This window comes from Puma concolor, chromosome D3, assembly GCF_028749965.1.
Source record: "Puma concolor isolate L17-30 chromosome D3, mPumCon1.1.hap2, whole genome shotgun sequence".
Lineage (NCBI taxonomy): Eukaryota > Metazoa > Chordata > Mammalia > Carnivora > Felidae > Puma > Puma concolor.
In genome coordinates this window covers 55,363,683-55,380,448 of record NC_141678.1, presented here as the reverse complement: position 1 = coordinate 55,380,448, position 16,766 = coordinate 55,363,683, and the positions used below count along the sequence as shown (strand labels likewise).

At 38.5% G+C, this 16,766-nt stretch overlaps 1 protein-coding gene across 1 annotated transcript in view; it reads right to left on the bottom strand.

The window, feature by feature from the left end:
• Positions 1 to 16,553, bottom strand: part of ASXL3 (ASXL transcriptional regulator 3) — a 109,182-nt gene extending 92,629 nt beyond the window's left edge. Inside the window, exons 1-2 of the mRNA XM_086682706.1 lie at positions 16,445 to 16,553; positions 15,098 to 15,206 (exon numbers count right to left, since the gene is read on the bottom strand). Of these exons, the coding sequence (XP_086538832.1) occupies positions 15,098 to 15,206; positions 16,445 to 16,522 (187 nt within the window). The 5' untranslated portion in view covers positions 16,523 to 16,553. The remainder of the gene's footprint in view (positions 1 to 15,097; positions 15,207 to 16,444) is intronic.
• Between the last annotated feature and the right edge of the window lie 213 nt (positions 16,554 to 16,766).

Genomic DNA, 16,766 nt, shown 5'->3' with positions numbered 1-16,766 from the left:
GCACAACAGAGGGGAAAGAGTTATTTGGAAAATCAAAGTAAGGAAGCACTGTAATTAGTGGCAGAATGGAGGCATATGTCAAAGGCAGGAGGCAAGAGGAAGTTAGATGGAAAAAAATAACTTGAGAACATATTGGAAAAGCTCAAAATATGACTTTTTAAGGGCACCAGGGTTAACATTAATCCAAGAAAATTTCCAAGGAACAGTAACTTGAGAGGATTCTGACCTGAGCTCTAGAGGCAGGTGGAGGAGTAAAAATTGTTCTAGTCAAAAATGGAAGCATATGCACGTGCATAGTGTTGAGAACACTAAAGCTGCTTTAGATAGACTCAAGCACATGCTGCCTAGAAATTAAAAATGTGGTTCATGAAAGAGAATGTTAGGAAAAAAAAGAATTAGTCAAGTTTTTTTTAATACAGAAATTAATCAAGGTACTGATTACTAAACAAAATGAACAAGTTTTGGACCATGAAATAATTGTTAGTTATTAATGCCAAGCACTTTACATATGTGATCTCATTTCACCCTTGCCACTTCCTTGCTGCTTCCTTGCAAGATGGAAAGGCATTGTCTCTGTTTTTGAGAGAGAAAACTAGAGCTCAGAGAGGCTCAACTACTTGTCAATAGTATCACAGCCAACAAAATAGCAGAGATGGGAGCCTGGGCCAGACCCATAGTTTCCCACTTAAAATATTCGGCCTCAAAGCCCCACAACTGATGCAAAAACTTAGTGTCTAAAGAAGTTTCATTTAGTTGCATCCTGTTGAAAGTGCTGTAACAGGAAGTTAATAAGGGCAGGGAGATCAAGTCATTTAGTCACCGACATGAAAAAACATGAGAGCGAACGGCTCAGAGAGTACTAGGGTTGAAGACGCAAAAGGATTTGCCCATGGATGGAGTCAGAGAAGCCCCTGAATTAAAGATCAGGTGATACCATACGACATTTTTCCTTAAAACACTCTAAACGTTGTAGTTAAGAAACATTTTATAACACTGCTTGCATGAACTATGGCTCCTAGGTTTTTCTCCCTGAAATGATCACTTAAATCTTAACACACTGCCAAATCTTACTCAAGAAAGATTAGAAATCAATCATCGGTTTACATTCCAAAGATAAATTGACTTTTAAAGTGATTATACACATGGTCTTTTCGATGTTCTGAGGTCTCTATGAAGTGTAACAAACCGGGAACTGAGAGGAATGTGGCCAACAGGCCAAATGATGCCAACTGCACGGGCCTCAAAGCCGAGCCACAAGCAAAGTGGGCATTAACAAATGCGTCTTATTACTTCACGTTCTTAGAGTAGTATTTCCACCTAGACAAACGGAAACTTACTGATTAGTTAAAAAGGAGAACAAAACGCAGTCCGTGGATTTTAGGGAATTTATGGAAAACAGGAGAATGCTTCTGCATATTGAACATCTACACAAATTTACCAATTTGCTTATTAGGAAGTACTTTTATTCCTAAGTCTTTCAAAGGTAAACTCCAGTGAAGCAGGATCAAAAAATGACAAATGCTGGGGCACCTGGGTGGCTCAGTTGATTAAGTGTCCAACTCTTGATTTCAGCTCAGGTCATGATCTCTCAGTCACAGGATCGAGCCCCACATGCCGCTCTACACTGAGCATGCAGCCTGCTTGGAATTCTCTCTCTGCCTCTCTGTCCCTCCCAATAAAAATTTTTAGTTTTTTTTAAATGGCAAATACCGAATCAGTACGTATGTAACTGAAGCCTGCTGTTCCCCTCATATTCTTCTGACTGCAGCAATAAGCAGTACACAGCTCTCCTTCCTGAGGATGACGGGTACCTTACAACTCACTCTATTTCTCTCTGACCTAGGAAGTCACTGAATATCATGATACCTATTTCGGCATCAGAAGACATATTGCATTGTCGGATTTAAATTCACTACTGCGCTATGTCAATAGTGATTCACATGTATTTTGTGCTTCCAAAAGGAAGATTCTGCTCAACTTAGAGCCCAGAATTTCAGATGGAGGGCAGGGCGATAAAACGAAACAGCATCAAGGAATCCTATGAAGTTTTTTTTCTCAAAATGACTCATTTTCCTTCCACTAAATTCTATTTTGCTCTATCTTCCAGTCCATCCTACACTCGAGAGAAGCATCATGAGGACTCCTTCCTATATAGTTTATTTCCTCCCTGATCCCCTCTTTTGGAACTTGCTCCTATCTCCTGGGACAAAACCATTTTTCCCCTAATCATTTATTTCTAGTAACATAATTATAGAATCTTTAAAAAAGTAAATACAAGGGGGCACCTGGGTGGCTCAGTCGGTTAAGCATCAGCTCAGGTCATGATCTCACGGTCCGTGAGTTTGAGCCCCACTTTGGGCCCTATGCTGACAGCTCAGAGCCTGGAGCCTGCTCCAGATTCTGTGTCTCCCTCTCTCTTTCTGACCCTCCCCTGCTCACGCTTTGTCTCTGAAAAAATGAATAAACATTAAAAAAAAATGTTTTTAAGTAAATAAAATAGAAAATAAAATCTCTAAGTGAGTGTTCCTTTGGGTTAAAAAAACCAAATACCTTATTTTTAAGGAAAAACATCAAGAATAAAATGAACAAAGACAGGAAAGACTAAAATGCCCAATGCAGTGCATCCATAAGCTCCAAACAATGCACCTGCATGTGTGGTGTGTACGTGCCTGTGTGTGCTGTGTGTGTATATGTGTGCACTGACAAAAATAGACCCTTAGCACGCGCATATGAGGATTTTATTCATTCTTCTGCCATGTATCTGGTGAGGGTGGCTGAATCGAAAAACACTCACTAAGTAGCTGGACTGTGGAGGTTCACGCAGATTCATATTCTGACAAAACACACGGTTTTCACTTTTATTTAATTCTTGCAGCTTTCTTAATAACAGATGTGATAAATAAATAATACAGGGCTCATTTTAAACAGTTGCCTGAATATTTATATAAGGGACTGAGTCTGGCCTATGAAATACAAGCCAAAGAAAAACTAATGTTAAAGGAAGGACCAGGGGAAATCCCTTGTATGTGAAATTATAACAGAAACCAGGAAACTGAAGAATTAGGGCAGATGTTTTATCCAATAAATATCAAACACTGACATGCAGCTTAGAAAGTGATATGTTCTTGGTATTCAAAAACGAATGCAGATTTTTTTCCCCCTAACTTCACTGGCATGATCACAAAATGAATGTCAGGATTTATACCTCAAAACCCTCCAAGACTGCCTGCCCTTCCCATAGGTGCAAAAACCAAAGACAAGAAGACATTTTTTTAAAAGGTACAGAAGTATTATTTCTGTCTACGATTTGCTTGGCTGCCAAAACTAGGCAAAGCCAAAGACATACTTAAGTGCTCATCTGCTGGCTTTAAATTCAAACAGGTAATGAGATTATCAGTATTTGTTTGTCAACCACTTCCAATCTCACTAACACACACATTCCCAAAGCCCTCATTCAAAATATTCTACTTAGAAGGCTCAGGAGCAAAGAGAAAGGGAGGATTACAGGTCGTCATGAAACAGTCCTGAAGGCTGGAGAAACTGGTGACTGGCCAGCAAGACTGGATTTCTGACTCTAGAGTCTCCATGCTGTCCTCCTCTCTCCCCTTTGTCATTCACCATTCAACTTGAAAATGAAATTGAATAGAAAATACGGGTTAGAGCTCCTATTTAAAGCTGCGTGACAGAGAGAAGGTATAGGACATTCTCCCCACAATGTAATTACTAACCCACTGAAAAGGGTACAGGAGGGCTTTGACCTTTAAACCGAGACCTAAAGAAGGGAGAAAACAGAATGCCACCTTGACTTTGTCTCTCTTTCTAGTTTCACATCTTGTCTGCCTCCCCAACTCCCATCGTCTCGGATGCAGCCAACTGAGACCCTGTGGTATTTCCTGAACACAGTGACTTGCTGTATTTATTGTGCTTGTTCTAATCATTCCTCATTCGAATCCCCTTCTCCCTCTCTTTGCCTAGCAAATTCACCTTGGCAGACCAAACTCAAACAGCTTCCCCCAAAGCCTTCCTGACTGTGCCAGTCTCCGAGGTAGGCTTACTCCTCCTTCCTCCATGTTTCCTTGGAACTTAGCGTATGAATTCATGGCATTCACGCAACTGGTGCTTCTGCCTGCCTCACCACCCACAGCTTCAGCGACTCAGGACTTACTTATGTGCGAAGATAGGCACAGAGCAGCTGATCTATAAAAGTTTATTAAACTAAACTGTGAAATTTGATTTTCATTAGATTTATCTAAAGTATCTATTTTTAATGTTAACTTTCAATTACGGCTTTTGAAATTTTTAATGTTCGTTTATTTTTGACAGAGAGACAGACAGAGCATGAGCGGGGGAGGGGCAGAGAGAGAGGGAGACACAGAATGTGAAGCAGGCTCCAGGCTCCGAGCCGTCAGCACAGAGCCCGACGCGGGGCTCGAACTCACAGACCGTGAGATCGTGACCTGAGCCGAAGTCGGACGTTCAACCGACTGAGCCACCCAGGCACCCCCAATTATGGCTTTTAATAAGAATTCGTGAATGGGGATGTCAGCAAAGCACAGTTTATTGTTATGGAAAAGCATATACAAGAAGTGAATTTTTTTTTTTTTTATCTTAGGAAATTGTAATTATCCTAAAGTCAATTAGGGAAAATATGAAAACCAAACCACAAAACATCCTATGAAGGTCAGTGGAAAGTCACATGACCTGCCATTCAATGCAGATAAACTCCCTTCTGCCATCCTTACTTGTTGCCTTATTTTATTTTATTTTATTTTATTTTATTTTATTTATTTTTTTTTTCAACGTTTATTTATTTTTGGGACAGAGAGAGACAGAGCATGTACGGGGGAGGGGCAGAGAGAGAGAGGGAGACACAGAATCGGAAACAGGCTCCAGGCTCTGAGCCATCAGCCCAGAGCCCGACGCGGGGCTCGAACTCACGGACCGCGAGATCGTGACCTGGCTAAAGTCGGACGCTTAACCGACTGCGCCACCCAGGCGCCCCACTTGTTGCCTTATTTTAAAAGGAAAGTCACAGTTTGGAGGTTTTGCATAGTGGAATAAAAATAAAGATAATTTAAAAGTCAAAATTAGAAATCACAATGCTTACTTAAAATGGCAGGAGCTATAGGAGGGCAGAACTACAACACAGACCAGGATCTGTGCACAATATAGTCACTGCAACAAAGATAAGATATTAATTGCTGTATCCCACTAAACTACACAGTAAGTAATAGGCTATCAGAGGTAACTGGTGTTTGAAGGTCTAACTCAGGCAGGAAGAAGAGCAGCCTTTGATCCATTCCATTTCTATCAGTTCTCCCTCCAGTTACTCCCTTTCAATTTTCTGATCAAACTAGATGCTCTCAAATCAAAACAGTTTTCTGTAGAAATAATCCTGCTATACACTATAAGCTTAATACAGGTTTTATAAATAAACAATTTAAATTGAAGAGCACAGAGTATGTTAGGGATAACACAGTGACACATGGTTAGAATTCAATCACATTTCAAAAGAGAACGAAGTCTTAGAGGAAGCTTATTTATGAATCATTCATTTGGTCGCAAAACTTTTACTGAACACCTTTATGCCAAGCGCTGTTTAAAATGCAGGGGGGAAAGCAGTGAATAAAACCCAACACCTGACTTTGAGATGATAAAGCTTTTTAAAAATGTATTTTTTCTAAGAACAAGGATATAAAGATATTAATTCTATGTGAGGAAAACCAAGTGTACGAAAACCTACCAGTGATAACTAAAATTTGTTCTGAAAGATCGGTAAGTAAATAATTCAAAAGTATCCCCACATGACAAATAATAAAAAAAGCTTATGTTTGGATTATGTATGTTTTATGTATCATACTTACATTTGAAATTGTTCGTATCAGACGTTCCAGATATACATGGCAACAAAATACATGCCAAAAACTTTTAAATGACTTAATGAGGACCAGGCAAATCCATTTGACCCCCAAATCACATCCATTTGACTCCATTTCTTTCAGAGAAAAGGTAATTCCTTAATTATTTTTGGATCCAGACTAAGGAGAACTCCCCTCTCTAAAAGCATTCCTTATTGCAAGATGGGTATAGATATCTGGATTTAAACAACTTCCCTCATTGCAATAAAAGACAAAACTCAAAGTGGATGAGTTGCCAAGAAAGGCCAGCAATTAAATAGAGAAACACTAGCAATAAAATAAAGAAAACAGCAATTTTTCCCTAAGAAAATTTCAAGGGAGAAATTGTCTACTAAACACTGTAGGTATTGATACTTGATAATATTTGCACTATCATCTATGAGTAAGATATAGCTAATATAACTGAAATTTTTACTGTACCATTAGCTCAAAAATGCCCTCTTTAGTCAGAAGAGGTTTGCAGAAAAGGGAGCAAAATAAAACAAAGGGAACGGTGAATCATATGATAATTACACTAGCAATGTCTGTCAGTGACAACACGCTCCAACAAGACGTAATCAGGCTGATATCATAGGCTGCAAGTGATGCTCCTCTGATATTATGGAACTGGACAGACTGCAGTTTCATTGCAATGTCTGTAAATGGTTCACAGATATTTCGGTTTGCCCTGGACACGACACTGAAGCTCCACAGGTAACTAGGAGGAACATTTGCGCACTGAAGGTACAACCATGGGAATCCCTTCTATGGGCACTCAATTTATCACCAGAGCCTTTCAGTTACACTAATATCTCTGGATATCCATAAAAAAATATCCCTTTATAGTCAAAAGAGAAACTCAAACCAGAAGTAAGGATTTAATAGGAAAAGCACTTCCTATAGGTACTAGCCTTTCACCACCTAATCCATTCCTACCACAGAACCAATATAAATTCCTTTCTCAGAATTAGGGAGAGTAATAACACAATGAGCTGCCTGAATGGGGGGTGGGGGGGAACAGTAGAAGCTATTTCTTTTACACTACACAACACCTGTGATCTTCTACACTGTATAAGGTTCTTGAAACATCTACACAGAAATACAGCAAAATCCACTTAGGAAATGAGAAATATCAAGAAGCAGGCAGGGAAAATATCATTAAAATGTTGGTACAGGTCAAGGGTAAATGTTTCCTTCACTCGTGGGCATCACGACTAAGTACTTTATATTTTGACACATAAAAGATAACTCCAGTACACAATAAAAAGGGAGCTAGATAAGGCACCAAGGTGGTTTGCTGAGAAATGGTTATACACTGTTAAAAAGGAGAGAATGGATAATCTGGCATCAATGAAAAAAAGTACTTTACTCTTTAAAGAATAGGTGCTTTGTTCCTATATACTAATTATAAACTAATAAATCAGATAGAAGCTTCGCTAGATAATATGAGTAACTGAGGGAATACATTTAATTCTGGTTTTATTTGAGAGGGAGTTTGCTTTTATTATGAGATCACACTCTCTTTCCAATCTTTATATTATGAAATACTTTTCTCATAGGATGAGAAAAGAAGGGAAAAGTACACTTAAATGGGTCATTTTATCTGCACTTAGAAAACTTACTTTTCTTCCATGACTCTAGGCTATTAAAAGTGACCAAAATCCATTTATACAGGAACAAAGTCCACAGTTCAAGGGGAAGTATGTAACAAAAAGAAGTCCCTAATGGGTAAAAGAAATGAAAAATAGTATCCATAAGTAATGTTTAAAAGAGCTGGGATAAGTTATTTGGAGGAGATGAAGGGGGTGGGGTCTAGATGATGCTCAGCTGTTCTCCATCACCAGAGAGTTAAAAAAAAAACAGAAAATGAGTTTAATTAAAAGCAAAAAAAAAAAAAAAAATCAGCATAAGGAAAAAATTCTTGACTCTAAAGCTTATCAACACAGAGACAAATATAAAGGACACTGTGAGATTCCTATCCCTCTGGACACTTACTATTAGAATAATGTCTAATTGAATTGACTGGTTTAAGTCAAATGCTGGCTTGAGAGCCAGGCTGCATGAACTCGAAGTCATGAATGCTGTGGGCTGGGATGAAAGAAGGAAGAATAAGAAAGAGGAGGCAGAGGAGGCTTGATATCCTGCCAATGGTCATTTCTGACTGTGAAGAGTATTCTCTTTCCCCCGTATTTCCTTCCATATGTAACTAAAACAATATAATTTTCACATACTTAAGTTTCTCTAGGCCACCAATGTAGAACAGGTGTCTCCAAGAGCTAACAAAGCTGCTGAGGAAAAAGAAATGTGAAAGAGAAGACCAATTAGCTTAACCTAAGAAAAGGAGGAGAACTGGTCCAGTCATTGAAAGCGTCATCTGCAAGATTCCCTCATCTGCCAGATTCATTCTAGGAATGGCTGTCAGGTAGAAATTAATCATGAACACAGAGGCTATCCTATGTAAAACCACACAGGAGCAATCACAGACTAGCTACTGACAAATCTCCAGCAAGACCAGACCAATACCACCACAAGGAAAAAGACACCACCTACATTAGCAAAATCTTCCAAAGTTGCTCAAGACACTGCCTTCACAGCTCCACCGTCCCCTCATTTTCTTCTCCCCAACCCCTTATATAAAATTGCCACTGATAAACTGTCAGTGTGACTGCTCCCTGAGGGCACCTACAGCTTCATTAGTACACTTCTCACTTCCTCCAGGAAGCTCCTCATCTGTATGTAATTGATGTCTCAACAGAGATCCTATCCACACACTTCAGGCCATCTTAAAGCACTTTTCACTTCTGAAAAAAGACCCCTTAAACTGTGGCCTCTGAGCCAACGAAAACAAAGAGTGAGCTGAATAATGTTTCATTAAGTTAACACAACTCTGCCAAGAATCATACAATCAGAAACCCACTTATAAAGCTGGCCATAAAGAATAATGAAAAAAGACCATATAAAATTCTTCAAATGTTGGAATCATTATTTACCCTGGGATCTAAGGGCTAAAACATAGGATATATGTTCTCTATAATTTTTCCCCTAAATAGAGACTTTTAAAATACTAATTCCCCTGCTAGAGTGCTGCTTCCTCCCTGAAAGCCATTAGGGTTAATAACAAGCAGAACCTTTTTTGATCTCTGTGGATGAAAATTGTACATTCTCCAGTTTTTTCCTTTTAAATAGTAGGATGGTTGCTTTTGATTTTAAACATGCAATATAAATTAGGGCCACGAAAAGAGAAATTCATTTTTTTCTTGTTCATAACAAGTTATAAATAGAAGGTGAAGAGAGTGAAGGCTCTGTAGTGATACGATCATTTCATATAAAATATGTATGGGTTCTGCAGCCAGCAATGCACTGTAAGTCAACTTAATATGTGTGAGCAAACTCATGATATACCAATGTATTATCCTCAGAAAACAACTCAGACACAAATATACCCATAAATCTCTGACTAAAATAGCCCATAAAATTCAAAATATTTTCTTTGGGTGACATAGATCTATACTTATATTGGCATAAATGGTCATGGGTTGTCAACAAAGATATATCAAGTGATTCACCTAAATCACTCTTCAATCTCTATCGCTAAAGCCTGTAAAATCTGAAGAGTTTACCTTCTTGAGTCTGCATGTCTAATTCTTATTAACTTGACAAACTGTTTAGTAGGAGTCAAAGAAACGTAACTATAGTTCTGTGTCTTGTAAATTCTATAATCAATAATATACCACTTTCTCCACTCTGTAAAATTTTCAACAGAACTTTAAAACAAAATACCTTGGCAAGAGATCACCCATTTAATAAGAATGTTTCTCTGGCCAACTGACTGTAAGAGGAGGACTAAAGCATTACTGTTATTATCTCAAATCTAAAGATTCAAATATTACTGACTGGAATTAAGCTGCTAAGATTTCTTATTACCACTTTTTGTAAGGGCTTTTTAAAACAAATACAAATTTAAAATATATTAAAAATACTTAAAAAATATTTCTCTGCTTACCCTCTTTAATGGTGCAGCGGATGTCAGTTGATCTTTATTAATTTGAAATAACTCTATAATAGCTTACTCTCTGGATTGCCACAAGGCGATGTTACCGATTGATAGTTATTATTCACATCAGCACTTCCGGCTCTTTCATCCCAAAGGAGGAATGAGAGAGGAGAAGAAAAAAACCAGATGGTGGGACCCTCCCCTTTCCCTCCCCCTCTCCCCTCTGCCCTGGCTCCCAGGTCCACACATCCCCACCTTCACTCTCTGATTATATTTTCAAAGTATATTTGTACAGCTGTAAGAAGTGCAGAACTTGCATCCATTCTAACTTCTGGTTCAAATATGTATTAGAAACAGATTCAGCAAGGAAACCACCTGAACTGGCTCAGGACTTTACTATCAATTTGTAAGAAATCATGTGATACCCTACTCCTTAATTTGGATAAGCCAGGGGTTCCTCTTTGTCAAGTTCTCAAGTCTATAATCAGAATAGATTTAAACAAATGTTGGAAAAGCAAACTGTAGCAATGACTCCTGGCCATTAGTGTTCCTTGTGATTCCAAGAGAGTTCACAGTGGTTAGAGCCTGGCTTTTGGTGTCACATACATGTACCTGGCTTACCACTTGGATGAGATATTTAACATACCTAAGTTTGTCTTCTCACAGGTGAGAGAAAGAAAGAAAGAAAGAGAGAGAGAGAGAGAGAGAGAGAGAGAGAGAGAGAAAGAAAGAAAGAAAGATTCCTTCCAAGCAAGGAAGGAAGAAAGAGAAAAATAAAAGTAACAGAGCCTAGAAAGATTAATTATCTCATAAGAATGTTGTGAGGATTAAACCATATACATGTAAACAACTTACAGAGGCTGGGTCTTAGAGGCATTCATATTTTCAATATCTAAGTCTGATAAGGTTCATGGGCTATAAACAGAAGAATATGGTATTTACGTGGATAGGAAATATAGTTATCCTAAAAGAAGCATTTGTGGTTTGCCATAAGATGCAAAAGTGTAAAAGTCAAGGAATATTCAAGGAAATAAGCTGTTTACTGTCCGTTCAGTGATTCCCCAAAGCAATTTCTCTAATGCAACTTCAAAGGAGAAACCAGAAAATCTAGTCTTGGTCACATTAGCTGGAGATGTGTGGGTATGTGTTATTGTGTGAAGTACCTATCCACATTTCAAATTAGGGGAATTTACTCATCCTGCTTTGTTTTGGTTATTGGCTGAGTGCTCTCACCCTGTCTCCACCCCTTTCCAGCCACTAAAACCCTCCCACTGTTTCTTCTGAAATTCCGAATTAGTCATTTAGCAAAATCTCCCATTAACCTCCATCTCTTCTCAGAATATTCCACTCACATCTTGCATCTACAAAAAAACCTGACTCTCTCCAGTGAACACTGCCACTTTCCCTGGAAGCCTCTCAGGCAGAAGTCCCTCTCTTTTCCATCCATCTTGTACTACTGGGACTGGAAATGGGATAGGTGGTCTCTGTTTCCCCTTGCTGCTTATTAGACGCCTCCAGCATGCTATCTCACTCCATCAGGCCATAGTAACAACTACCGCTCCTTCCTGCACTCATCTACCAACTCCTGGGTTACCCCTCTTCATGTTTTGAAGATTTTAACTCCTAAATGTCACACCCTTTCAACGCTAGTTCTAACATAATTGCCTGTTTCAAAATCCACACAGATGATTCTCTAATACTTTACACCTGGGCTACCACCAGCCTCTACGTCTTTGTGCAAATAAGAAAAAGCAACGTTTCCTCCAAGGAGACCCAGCTCCATCCCATAGTACTAGGCTGAGCAAACAGAGGGCTGCTGAATTTCAGCCACTGATAAGGGTCCCTTCAGTCAGGCCACTCTGAAGGGGGCACACACTGCCTAACCATTCATGACAGCCTTAAACCTAGCCCCCTTCCTCCTTTCCTCTCATCTCAGACATAAATTCCATAATATCGTCCTAACCTCAATTTCGTGCATTCCACTCACATCACCTATCCTTCTAACTCATTTTCTCTAGAACACCAAATCAAACGATCTTATAAAGGCCAATCTCTTCATCCAGTTAATAGATCCCACTTCCTCTCATCTAATCAAGCACACGGCCACAGGTCACCTTCCTCATTATCAAATTCTCCTCCTCAACTGGATTCTCCTCATCCTCATCCAGTTGAGGATATCAACTCAATATCCTCATTATCTAGAATAATTAGAATTATTCTAGTATTTATCTCTCATATTAAAAAAAAACTTTATTTTTTTAAAAAATGTATTTATTTATTTTGAGAGAAGGGGGAAAGGGCAGAGAGAAAGGGAGAGAAAGTCCCAGCAGGCTCTGTGCTGCGGGGCTCAAATTCGCAAACTGTGGGATCATGACCCGAGCCAAAACCAAGAGCTGGACACTCAACTGACTGAGTCACCCAGGTGCCCCAAAACAACTTTCTTTTGATTCCACTTTCCCTTCTGGCCATTTTCCCATCTCACACCTTCCCTTTATCTCAAAAATCCTTGAAAGAATTATCTTTTGGGGACTCCAATTTCTGTCCTCCTATTCTCTGGAACCCACTCCACTCAGGCTTGCAGTCTCAGCAGTGGACAGAAATTGTCATTGCCAAGTTCATCACCAACCTCACAAAGCTAAATCCAATGGTTATTCTCAGTCTTCACTATAAGCTGATCCATCAAAAGCATTTGGCACATTTAAGGTGCTTCCTCCCCAGAAACACTTTCTTCACTTGGTTTCCAGGACAGACATGTTCTTCTATCCATTTATCTTTAGTCGCACTTGTTGTAATTATTTCCTATAATTTCTCCAAGTTCTTAAAATTCAAGTGCCCGTGAGCTCAGTCTTTAGGCTTCTTCTCTTTTCTATCTGCCTTCAGTTCTTTGGTGATCTCATCTGTTTCTTATCTTTAAATATCATCTATAAACTGACCACTTTTACATGTGTATCTCCAGCAAGATCTTCCCCATGAATTCACGACTGATAAATCCAATTATTTAACACATCCACCTGGGTGTTGAAAATGAAGGTCATACTTAGTATGTCCCAAACTGAGCTCCCTATCAACAGTTCTGTCTCCTAAACTAATTCTCTTGCAGATTTTCCATCTAAGTTAAAGATAATGCTAATTCGTCTACCTGCTCACACTCAAATTTGGGGGTTATCTCCAGCTCCTTTCTTTATTTCATAGCCATACTAATTTTAGCAGCTCCTGTTAGATCTAGCTTCGTATATATCCAGAATCCAATCACTTTCCAGCATATCCACTGCTACTCTTTTTATTCAAACTCTTATCTGATTATGGCAAAAGCTTTCTAACTGGTCTCTGGTTTTTGTCCTTGTTCCCCTCTATGTATGTTTTTGTAATTAGTACTCCTGCTTTACTTTAGCTTCTGCTAAAATCTATGTGAGCTCATTGTCTCTCTAGCTCAAAACCCTACAAGAGTTGAACATCTAATTCAAAGCAAAAGGCAAGATCAAGGCACCATAATATCTGGCCCCATAACTTCTCTAACTTTGTATCTTACCATCCTCTCCTTTGCTCACCCTGGCCTCCAACCACACTAGGCTCTTGATGTTTTTGGAATATTCCAGGAACTCTCCTGCTTCAAGGCCTCTATAATTGCTGCTTCTTCACCTAGAACTCTTCATCCTTAGATACCTGCTGCCTTCCTTATTCCCCTCAGATCTTTCTCAAATGTACCCCTTTCTTTGACTCTTATCTCATTTATTTTGCCCCATATCACTTTTTTGGAACTGAAGAAGCTATACATTTTACATATTTATTTTGCTTAATGTCTGTATCTCTACCCATCTAAGACCCAGGGGAGGTCTCTTTTTGTTCTTGTTTTTACTGCTGTAACTGCAGTGTTGAAAATAGTACAGGACACATAGAAGCTCAATAGTTTGAGAGAGAGAGAGAGAAACACAAGTGCCCATTGAAGCCAGTAGTGCAACAAGAGGGATAATCCAGTAAGATTCCCCTTCATCTTTCTGAAGGAGAACAGTTTGCTCCATTTAGCAGCCCTTCCAGAAGGCCAGAAGTTGCTGTGCATCTCTGCCTTGTTCTCTCTGTAACCACAAGGCCCCGTCAAAATTCACCGTACTACCACAACGATAGCATGGGGGTGAGGTGAGTTTTCAAAAGGTGTAAGAATAGGGACCTCAAATTCAGTGAGAGTTGGTTCTCAAAAAAAAAAAAAAAAAAAAAAACAAACAAAAGTCCACAAAGCTAACTTCAGCCCTTTTATTAAGAATCTGTGTTTCCTACTTTAATTCACAACCTCTATTGCAGATCAGATAGGCACTGAAGCAAAATCAGTCTCCTGGGGACTATCAGAAATCATACCAACTTACAGGGCAGGAGTATCCAGTCAGAATACAAAGGGACTATGTGTGGCCGTTAATAAAATGAATGGCTTTGGGCTATTACTGAAATACGATATTTCTGCAAGGATCCTTTAAGATTTGTTTGTGTAAAGATAATTTACTGATTTCTATGAGTCCACCAACAGAGGCTTTAATGACACAGTCTTCCTCCTGAATCATGATCTGGGTCCACTTTGTGGGACTAGTGGGTAGGGTAGGAAAAAGTACAGCAGCATTTGTGGAACAAAGATTCGCTAAAACTGCAGTACAGGAATTATATACACTAATGCAATCATAATGCACATCTTGAGAAAGATAAAAATGAATTAACATGGGCAGAATTCAGAGGCAGAAAATGCCCCCTTAGAATTCTGGAAGGGTTGCTCACTTTTCAAAAGGGTTTCACAAGAACATAACTTATTTGGCCCTTGTTTCATTGTTAGGAATACTAACATCATCAAACTACTTGTGATCACAGGAAAAAAGAAACACAATCAGAGACAAAACAGCATTCTTTGTCTCACATAAGAATAAAACCACTGGATACCCCCAGTAACACCCTCATCTTACAGGAGAAATATACTGAGAGCACTTGAGAATATTACCCAGAAAAGTCCATACTTTAAAAAATAACTAAAACAAAAAGCAAATAAATGCATATTTTTCTTAGGTGATAATCTTTTGAATAAAAATTACTCGATGCTGAATCTAAGCAGGTGGTAAAAACGTAGAGAAGAAATTATATCTATAACGGTCAGGAATTCAATCTGTGAATTACTGGACTTCTATGTAATTTCTAAGAGTAAGGTTTATATCTTAAAGTTCATCACACTTACCTCCATTTCCTTCTCCACTGGCATTGGCCTCTGCCATTTCTGCGCCATCCAGTTCAGACTCACAGCCTAAATCCAATGTTCCATCAGCTGGGCATGACGACTCCTCTTTCTATATTATTTTTAAAAAATGATGATTTATGGAGATGTACTGGCAACTGAAAACATTTAAAATACTTTCAGAGTCCTAAAGTATTACTACTGTTACTTATAACTTGGAATTTCAACAGATTTACTTAATGTAAAATCAGTCCTTCAAGAAAAAAAAAAACTAGGAAAAGCACGCTGCCACAGATGATTTTTTGTAGATAACCTTTTAAAATCTATACAAAAGTGACATATGCTGCTTCCATTTTTTTTTCAATTCTACATTCCTCCTTATATTAGGAAATGGTTTAACAACTCAGAATTTTACCAGTACATTAAATACCCAGGTACCTACAAAAAGCAACTGAAATAATACAAGTCTTTTTGATTAACCTGGGTTATTTTGTGAAACGCACACAGTGATGAGGGCCTAATGCTTAATGGCTGAGAAAGAACCTTTGCTTCTTTGCCAGGTATAACGTTTAGCATTAAAAACAGCCTTCTCAAAGGAAATTAATGACCTTTAAAGGTAATCCATCATTTACTAAAAACAGTGACTTATTTTTAAAATATAAGAAAAATACGTTGACTTATTATTGTTCCAAGTTACACAACCATTTGGAGACCATCGGCTTTTATCCTCTGGAACTTTGCATCTTAGATAACACTTCTCATTCTAGTTGGGAAGGGGATTACACTAAAATAATTAAGACTCAATTATCTGAGTCTTTTTATGTCATTTCTCTATTCTTCTCACACAACAAGAATGCATTATTTAAAATTCCCTTGATATCACTGTTGTTTTAAAACTGAACGATTAATTTAAATCAGCAACTTTTCAAGAAGGATGGATAAACTTATTTTTATAAAAGACAGAAAGGCTCACAGGTGTGAAGTCTGTATATCAACTGATGGTCATTAAGTCAAATAGTTTACGGCAACTGTGATCATCTTAAGCTCTTGGCTGATGCCTCATGGCACTCCTCCATGTAAATTTTTAAGAATCAAGAATTTTAAGGAAGCCACAACTATTTTCCGTTACCATATGTTAGACTGAAACCACAGATATGCTTTCCTTGAAGAAAAATGTCATTGTTTATTCTTAATATGAAGTCACTTTTAAGACATCTGAAAACATTTAAAAGGCATAGGGGTCACTTTTCTACCCTTCACCCAAATCTAATTTTGTTTACCTTCACATGTCTGAGAAAACGCATGATACGCAGTAATAACAGACATAATACGCAGAACAATCCAACTTACTTTGAGAGCATAGAGGCCTGACTTTCCAGGGATTTTGAAGAATGTTCCATCCCCTATTCGAGTGTTAGTGTGAAGCATTGCATTCAGACAGGCTAATGGAGAAGTTCCACTAGAAAATAAAAGTGTGCAAAAATGAAGAGTCTGAGATGCAGTTTCTGTGGCAAAACTGTTCTCAGTCTCTCTCTCAAAAAAAAGACCTTCTCACATGCCTTTTTAAAATATCCTTCCAACCCTGAAAACATCTACATTACAATAACAGGCCAGTCCAGTTTTGCCAAAGTTAATCAGATGCATCTGTCTTATAGGCTTCAGGCAAAAAGTC